General features: G+C 39.2%; 1 protein-coding gene across 2 annotated transcripts in view; it reads left to right on the plus strand.

The window, feature by feature from the left end:
• Window positions 1-6,830, plus strand: part of RB1 (RB transcriptional corepressor 1) — a gene marked incomplete at its 3' end in the record, with an annotated part of 218,847 nt that extends 212,017 nt beyond the window's left edge. The window contains exons 25-28 of one of the 2 annotated variants that reach the window (XM_081082780.1): window positions 168-310; window positions 817-866; window positions 3,931-4,020; window positions 6,551-6,830. In XM_081082780.1, coding sequence (XP_080938906.1) covers window positions 168-310; window positions 817-866; window positions 3,931-4,004 — 267 coding nt within the window. Of the gene's footprint in view, window positions 1-167; window positions 311-816; window positions 867-3,911; window positions 4,021-6,550 lie in introns of those variants that run through there. The other variant, XM_081082781.1, reaches the window with a different exon arrangement.
• Window positions 6,831-9,697: the final 2,867 nt, after the last annotated feature.

The raw sequence follows: 9,697 nt of genomic DNA on the forward strand, positions 1-9,697 counted from the left end.
ATTTTGAGATTTTTTCATGTCTTATTTGGTCCAGTAAAGCAGAAAATTAAAATGCAGATACTACCTCTGCCTGATTTTTTTTTGACACACCTCTAACTACAGTTAAGGATTGCTAACTACAAAATGCTGATATTAAAAAATTTAATAAGGAATTCTGTAATTTATAGACTTCTGAGAAGTTCCAGAAAATAAATCAGATGGTATGTAACAGTGACCGTGTGCTCAAGAGAAGTGCAGAAGGAAGCAACCCTCCTAAACCACTGAAAAAACTACGCTTTGATATTGAAGGGTCAGATGAAGCCGATGGAAGGTAGGAACAGTCTTAGAATATTTTTCAGTAGCTGAGCTGGTCATCTGGAGAACCAGAGTGCCAGCTCTGCTTTTGACTTCCATCAATCCCTTTCATGCCAATTTTATTTGGAAATTGTGAGGATTGCACAAAATAATAGGTATGACTGCATCCCAGAGTTAAAAGCACCATATAAATAAAACATATGCCTTCTACTGAAATACATTGAAAATATCAGATGTTTAAAATCTGATCATTTCTTACAAGATATTGATAAAATTGTGTTACTTTTGATTAACATTAGATTTTAAAATGCTTACTCTTGAAAAATATTAGCTACCTTGTTATAAGAACCACATAAATTTGTGATATTCATATTTTAGTTTGTTTATAAGCCTTTGACATTAAAAGCTCGGTAAAATAAGAGTATAAAATAAGTCATTTAAAGCACCATAGTTACTGGAAATTAGAGTTTTCAGTTTATACATATACACATAAAATGTTTTGCATTTTTTTTTCATCTGCAGTAAACATCTCCCAGGGGAGTCCAAATTTCAACAGAAACTGGCAGAAATGAGTAAGTACTTATCATTTCACTTTATGTAAATGAAATTGTTTACATTACAAAAATAGTTTTCATGTTAGAAAAGAATAAATACATATAATTCCTTCAGTTAGTGGACTTGCTCAAGTATTTAAAATATAATTTAATCAAGAATGTATTATTTACCTACATAAACATTTGCAGTTTAAATGTATGATACAAAATAAAGGTCATCTTGACCTTTTCTAAAATACTTTGCTCAGGAAGACTAAGAAATGAAACTGCATCTTCAACATGGATGGCTGTGGGTAGGAGATATTTCAGGACAGCAGGACTATAATGAGGAACTCTTAAAGAGTGTTGGCTATAGGGAAAGGTCTTATAAACTTAGCATATATAAAATCATAACCCTTATTTAAACAATAATCTATTCTATTACTGAACTTTCCTAACTTGCAAGTTTTCAAACTTAATTTAAAACAAAAGTTTTCCATTACTTGAAATCAGAATTTTGATAAAGACCACCACCTGATCATTTTCCAAGTTATACAGTAACATAAATTTGGAATGTTAAGACAAATAGAGTTCTAAGTTATTCTGACAGTATAAAGGATTAACCCAAGTACAGTAGATGGAAAGCACATTACGGAAAAGATAAATGTATGCTAACTGCTACTGGGTTGTCTTAGAGAGAGACATTTGGTATATTAAAACTTAAATATACCAAAAGTTTAAAATTTTTTATTATAATATATATATATATATATATATATATATATATATATAGAGAGAGAGAGAGAGAGAGAGAGAGAGAGAGAGAGAGTGAGAGTGAGAGTTAGAGTTAGAGTTAGATTTTACATTGACTAATTTACTCCTATTTTTACTTTGAAATAATTGTGGCTTTTCCACTCTAATAGATGAAAATAGAAATAAAGTTTATAACCAAAAGCAGGCCTTGAAAACATGTAGAAGCACTATGGAGCCCTCAAATATACATTTAAAAGGGAGCAAAAAGCTGTAAAAAAATATGTATATTTTTAGAGAAGAGTTCAGTTGCTGTAGTCAATACATTTCCTGATGATCCACTTAGCTGTGATGGTGAATTCCCTCTGACAGGTTGGAATTCAGGGATCTCTGCAGCTGGAAATTTGGGGAGAAGCAGCAGGAGTTTTAACTGGTAAAGCTAAGGAATTCTCCAGGCTCCTTTTCAGCTTTCCTCAAAGAACTGCACTAAAAAAAAAGATCATCAAACAATACTAGATGACTCAGAGTGGAAAGGCAAGAGCGAGAGACTTAGAATTGCTGTTTTCTTTCTTTTCCAAGTGTAAATATTCTTTGTGCTTCTTTATTAAATACTAGAGACCCAGTGCACAAAATTCATGCACTCGGGGGGTCGGGGGGAGGTCCCTCAGTCCGTCTGAGAGCCCTCAGGATATGTCCGACTGCCGTGGAGGCAGGAGAGGCTTCCGCCACTGCCGATGCACTCGCCAGCCATGAGCCTGGCTTCTGGCTGAGCAGTGTTCCCCCTGTGGAAATGCACTGACCACCAGGGGGCAGCTCCTGCATTGAGCATCTGCCCCCTAGTGGTCAGTGTGCGTCATAGCGACCGGTTGTTCTGCCATTTGGTCAGTTTGCATATTAGCCTTTTGTTATATAGGACTTGAGGCCCAGTGAATGAATTTGTGCACAGGTGGGGTATGGCCAACCCGGCCACAATTAGGGTGGATCGGGGCTGGGCCTGTTGGGAGGAGGAGATAGTGGGAGGTTGGCCATCCAGCCCACCCCAATTGGGGCCTATTAGGGCCAGGTTGGCTGGGGGAAGGGGCCGCGGACAATTGGCCAGTGGGCCCTGCCCCTGATTGGGGTTGAGGGGCCAATTGGGAGTGGGGCCAGCCATGGGGAGGTGCTGTGGGTGGTGGGCTGGGTGGCCCCTCCCTGAATTGTTTGGGGGGGGGTTACCGATCAGGGGCCAGCGGCCTGGGGAAGGGGCTGCAGAAGATTGGCCGACCAGCTCCGCCCCATATTGGGGTGAAGGGTGCGATCAGGGTTGGGCCAGCTGGGGGGAGGGCCTGCGGGCATATCGTGGTGGGGCAGGCTGATCGAGGTGGGGTTGGCCAGGGGGAAGGGAGGTGGCATTTGGCTGGCGGCCTGCTCTTGTTTGGGGTGGGAGAGGCTGAACAGGGCCAGGCCGGCAGCGGGGAGGGGCTGTGAGGTTGGCCGGCCGGCCCCACCCCCTGATCAGTCAGTTCGCTGGCCACAGTGGGCATCATAGCGACTGGTCGTTATGGCCATTACGATCGCTGGCTTTTTATATATATAGACTAGAGCCCCGGTGCATGAAATTCGTGCGGGGGGGGGGGGGGGGGAGGTGGTGTTCCTCAGCCTGGCCTGCACCTTCTCCAATCTGGGACCCCTCAGACTGGTCTCCCCCACTGCCCTCCCCTGCAGGCCTGGTCGCCCCCAACTGCCCTCCCCTGCTGGCCATCTTGTGGCGGCTATCTTGTGACATCGCATGAAGGTGTGACGCCACCTAGGCTTTTATTATATAGGATAGGATTCTTTGTGCTTCTTTATGAAGAGCTCCTGTCCACCACTAAAATCAAGTTAAGAATTTTAAAATAATTTAAAAGAAATTCCTGACTACTGCAGAGGGAAGGGAGCTTGCAAAGCTGGGTGAAAAGGTGAAAGGATTAAGAAAAATAAAATAAAATGAAATGAAAACTCATAGACACTGAAGACAGCATGGTGATTGCCAAAGGGAAAGGAGGCTGGGGGAAGGGAGAAGAGGTTAAAGGGAGATAAATGAGGATGGAAGGACACTTGACTTGGGGTGGTGAACACACAATATAATATACAGATGATGTATTACAGAATTTTACACCTGAAACCTATATAATTTTATTAACCTATGTCACCCCAATAAATTCAACAAAAAAAAGAAATGTTGTTTTTGTCTATGATGTAATTAATAATGTACTTTTTAAATGACCATTTCCACAACTCTACAGCTTTGGCATAAGCATAACATATATGGCAACCCTTTGCCAACTTACCTGTCACCAGCAGTGCCATTAACAGTACTTCATTTTTTTTCCAGCATCTACTCGAACACGAATGCAAAAGCAGAAAATGAGTGATAACATAGATATCTCAAACAGGGAAGCCAAGTGAGGATTTCATGACTTTGGTGGGTACTGTGTTCACCTCTGGCTCTTACAGAGCTGACTGTGTAACTCTCCCAGGTTCTGTTTACGGCCACATTTAATACATATCTTCTGCTCTTTTTATGGATATAAAATGTTCAGGTGCACATTGAATATTTGTGCAGACAATTCCTAAGCCATTTGCAATGCTGTAGTTAATAGAATATGCATTATTATTGTACAAGATTGAAAATCTTGTGTAAAATCTGCCATTTTAAAGTTGTAACAGATATTTGTTTCCAAAGGATGCCTGGGAGTGGGAGTCCCAACAACCCATGCCTGTCTGAATACTTTGTCTTTTTTTGTGGCGTATGTGTGATGTTTGCTATTATTTTTATTAATTTATATTTATTTTTTTTTTAATTTAACATGAACATCCTTAAAAATGTGTCTTTTCTTCCAAATGCAATTTGGCTGACTGCCCCCCAACAACCCAAATGATCCTGAATTCTTCTTCTAAAACAGAGATATTAGAAACTATGAAAAAATTACTAATTTTTATACATTAGATTTTAGTTTACTAATGGAATCTGATGTACTGTGTTTTGTTTTATACGTTTTAGCTTTTAAATACAAGCAGAAAGCAAACTATAAGCATAGGATATTGTCATACTACTGATACAGATTTTCATACCTCAGGACTTCTAAGAATTTGTTGATTCTTTCCTTCATCCAACTCATGCTTTAAAATTAGGGTTATTTATAGTGCTCTTGGTTATGCCATTCAGGTTACTGAATTCAGAAAGTATCCATCTAGTCCTTGGAAAATAGTGTTCAGCCATAGCTTTGCCTCAGAGGACCCTAATGCAGTATATCCAAAGTGCACTTTCTAATGTTCCTGGGTCCTGAAGAATCAAAATTCAAAATAATTTTACTCCATAAAACAGACTGTTAAATTAGGAGTCTTAATTTTTTTTTAATTTTTTTTATTTTTTAGAGATTAGTCTAATTGCATCTCAGCAGTTATTCTGCCCTCCTAAATTTGGGAAGGGGTGTGTGTTCTCTCGAATGGCACATGTCTTCCTTGTATCTTTAGAGCTGGCAACTGTCTATTTATCTTTTTTTTTAACATCAGATGGTCTAACACTGGCACATTCACAGCCACATTATTTCTAGTTCAAAATTTCAAGTACATATTCAAAGGCCTTTGGGTTAGGCATTAATGTTTCTAAGTTTTTGCAAAAATTTCAAAATAGCTATATTGTAAGAGAGGTGCTTTCCCTCCTGGCACCTAAAGGTGTATTTGAACTATCTTGTGTGATTAACTTATTTAGAGATGGTATAATTTAAAATAGATGGTATTTAAGGTAGCATCAACTAGCTTTTAGGAAAATCACTTTTGTCTAAACTCTTTCTAAAAAGAAATCTGCTCTGTTTGTTAGAAAACAAAATTTTATTTTATGCTCAATTAAGTTTCAAACTTTTATTTTTACAGTTATCTTGGTAACAAAGGCACTAGAATGCTTTACTCCATTCCCTCATTAACTCTTGCATGAATATCATACAAATCAGTTAGCTGTTAGGTCAAGGGCTTACTGTATTTCTGAATCTTTTGCTAACAAACTTCCATTAGAAATAGTACCGGAATTTTAGGAACTACAGAGATCTTGTATTGAGATTCCTTAAATAAGGCTTCAGATATTACTTTATTGCTTTTTTGTATTGGTTAAAACTGTACATTTAATATTGCTGTGTTACTATTTTCTACAATTAATAATTTGTCTATTTTAAAATAAATTAGTTGTTAAGAGTCTTAATGGTCTGTTGTGGTCTTTGTATTAATTGCACTAATGTTCTCTTATATCTAAACTCTCTACTGGTATCTCATCTGTTCTTAGCCTTGGTGGGTTTTATATGCTGATGATCCCTAAATTTACTTCTCTAGCCCTGACCTCTTCACAAAAGTCAAAGCTCTCATGGACAATAGACCTCTTCATTCCTACTCCTCCCTGCTCTCAACTAATTAGTATGAACCAAAATCAAACAAAAATACCTTGTTTCTACCCTAGTCTTTCCCCATTTTACTAAACACTTGCTTGAGCAAAAAACCTAAGAGTCATCTATTAATTCCTGTTTGGACCACCATTAAAGATTTCTAAAATCTCAATCTCTCTCTCTCTCTCTCTGACAACCCAGACAAATAAGGTCTCTGTTTCCTCTTTCCTTTTTACCTTTCAACTCCATAAAGAACAAAAATGATCCTGTTAAAATGTAAATGGATTTTCATTGCTACCCTACTTGAAGCATTCACACTCCTTATCTTGGCCTGTGAAGTGGCCCCTACCTCCTTCTCCATCCTCACCTCACTTTTCTGCTTGCTTCATGTGCTTTAGCCACGCTGACCTTTCTCTAATGATGCCAAACCTGTCCCTACAGCTCAGGCTTTTATGTTTGCTATTCCTTCTGTCTCTAGGTGCTCTTTCCCTAGAATTTTGCCTTTCAGTGCTCAGTTCAGAGGATTTGTTTGACGATCCAAGTATGTAGAAACAAATAATATTCCCTTCCTCTTTTCAGATGCCATGTACTTACTGTATTCCAATCATAGTTGTAAATGTGATGATACAACAGTTAATTTAAAAACTGCCCTAACCGACGTGGCTCAGTGGACACAGCATCGGCCTGCGGACTGAAGGGTCCCAGGTTTGATTCCAGTCAAGGCATGTACCTTGGTTACAGGCACATCCCCAGTGGGAAGTGTGCAGGAGGCAGCTGATCGATGTTTCTCTCTGATCGATGTTTCTAACTCTCTATTCCTCTCCCTTCCTCTCTGTAAAAAATCAATAAAATATATTTTAAAAAAACAAAACCAAAATCCCATCTTTGTGGAACTTCATTCTATTTCTAGTTTGGGGGAAGTACAGCAAGTGAATAAATAAATGTGGAATACATAATATGTCCAATTGTATTAAGTACTTTGGAGAAAGAGCAGGGAGAGGATAGGGAGTGCTGGTAGGGAAGGTTTTAAATTTTCAGTAGAGTTGTCAGGGAAAGACTTGCTGAGGTGATACTTCAGCAGAGCCCTGAAGGTGGTGGGAGAGGAAGCCATTGACAGGAAAACAGTCCCCAGAGGGGGAAGCCAGAGCTAGGCAGTGGGAATCGTCTGGTGCTGTGGTCGGCAAACTGTGGCTCACGAGCCACATGCGGCTCTTTGGCCCCTTGAGTATGGCTCTTCCACAAAATACCACGCGGGCGCGCACATACAGTGCGATTGAAACTTTGTGGTCCATGCGCAGAAGTTGATTTTCGGCCTGGGCGAGCCTATTTTGAAGAAGTACTGTTGATATTTGGCTCTGTTGACTAATTAGTTTGCTAACCACTGATCTGGTGTGTTTGAGCAATAAGGAGTCATAGAAGAATGGAGAGTTGTAAGAGGGGCAGTGGTGGAGCAGGTATCTCTCTTAAGCTAATATAAAGTTTATATGAAAGGCCTTTCCTCCCAAGCATCTTTTATGTATATAACAAACCCACAGTTCATCTGCAATTCTGAAATCCAAAAGGCTTAAAAAGAAAGAAAGAAAGAAAAAGAAAGAGGTGGAGCTCTGGCTGGGGTTGCTAATTGGTTAGAGCATTGGCCTGCTCAGTGAAGGGTCGTGAGTTTGATTCCCAGTCAAGGGCATGCACCTGGGTTTCTGTTTCCTCCCCATCCCAAGGTGGGGCACGTGGGGAAGGAAGGCTACCAGTCTGTATGTCTCTCTCCCATTAATGTTTCTCTTTCTCCTCCTCTCTCTCTCCCTCCTCAACCTCCCTGCCACACTCTTAAAAGTAAAGGAAAAAATATCCTCAGGTGAGGATTCAAAACAAAACAAAACAGGGTGGATAGTTTGTTCCTGGAGGAAGAAAGGCAAATAAAGAGGTTAGAGCAGGAAAAGCAGCAAGCATATTTGAAAGGACTGTATTTATGTTGGATGGAGATCTTATATGAAATGCAGTCTCTTAGGGTAAGGCAAAATCAAGCAATTTATGACACTAAAACTTCTTAATCTAGATAATAAAAATAGATCACTTCTGGCAATTTAGTATTTTAGAAATTAAAGTTCTTTATTTAAAAAAACAAGTTCAGCCAAAGCCGGTTTGGCTCAGCGGATAGAGCGTCGGCCTGCGGACTGAAAGGTCCCAGGTTCGATTCCGGTCAAGGGCATGTACCTGGGTTGCAGGCACTTCCCCAGTGGGGGATGTGCAGGAGGCAGCTGATCGATGTTTCTCTCTCATCGATGTTTCTAACTCTCTATCTCTCTCCCTTCCTCTCTGTAAAAAATCAATAAAATATATTTAAAAAAAAATAAAAAAATAAAATAAAAAAACAAGTTCAAATTCATATATTTTCATCACTTTCCCAGTGCAGATGTTGGGGGAGGGGGCACAGCCATCTACATGCTAGTTCTGTTACCATCTGCATGGATTCATAGAAACTTGCCTGTAGAAGCATATTTTTGTTCCTCATTTTGGGGCCAGATAGTGTACCCAGCCAGCATTGGGTTGGTAACACTATAATATTTGAATGGAATTAAAATAGGCTTTTTAAATTCTTTTTTTTTTCCTTTAGAATTTTTTTATTTTTTTTATTTTTTTAATTGCTTAAAGTATTACAAAGGGTATTACATATGTGTCCATTTTTTCCCCCCGCCCTTGACAGTCCCCTAGCCTCCCCTATCCCCCAGTGTCTTATGTCCATTGGTTATGCTTATATGCATGCATACAAGTCCTTTGGTTGCTCTCTTACGCCCCTCCCTCCTGCCCCCCAACCCTCCCCCGCCTTCCCGCTGCAGTTTGACAATCTGTTTGAGGCAGCTCTGCCTCTGTATCTATTATTGTTCAAAAGTTTATAATGGTCTCTATTATCCATGAATGAGTGAGATCATGTGGTATTTTTCCTTCATTGACTGGCTTATTTCACTTAGCATAATGCTCTCCAGTTCCATCCATGCCGTTGCAAATGGTAAGAGTTCCTTTTTACAGCAGCATAGTATTCCATCGTGTAGATGTACCACAGTTTTCTAATCCACTCATCTACTGATGGGCACTTAGGCTGTTTCCAGATCTTAGCTATGGTGAATTGTGCTGCTATGAACATAGGGGTGCACATATCCTTTCTGATTGGTGTTTCTGGTTTCTTGGGATATATTCCTAGAAGTGGGATCACAGGGTTAAATTCTTATAAATCCTTTTTTTGTATCCATTATTTTGGGACTATACTTATATATTAGTATTGCTATATATGATAATGGTAGTTTAATATGAATGTTAAGTTGATTCCACAGACCAACATCAGTTACTTCCTGAATAGAAAATTTTGGGATTTTACCTGAATTTAGTGAAAGAAAATCAGGATGATTTGTTTCTATGCTTTGGCAAAGACTGAATTAAAAATAACAATAAGGTATCCTTTTTCCTTTCTTTTTACAATTCTCCCAACCTATTTGTTGTAATAATAGGAGGGGGAGTCTAATAAGAGACAAGACTGTGTAGTTTGTCATTGCTTCCTTTTCATTACTGGTCAAGAATTCTATTTCTAAATAAAACTCACCAGGTTATGGTTCAGAATGACTGGCAGTTTCTTCCAGTCTCAGCTGAAGAACATTAACCTTTACTTTTAAAAAAGCATGGATTTGTATCTTCATAAACATCTATCAGCAGATGAGGATACTACTTTATTCCTGTAAA

Source organism: Myotis nattereri, assembly GCF_964212035.1.
Source record: "Myotis nattereri genome assembly, chromosome: 2".
NCBI classification, from domain to species: Eukaryota; Metazoa; Chordata; class Mammalia; order Chiroptera; family Vespertilionidae; genus Myotis; species Myotis nattereri.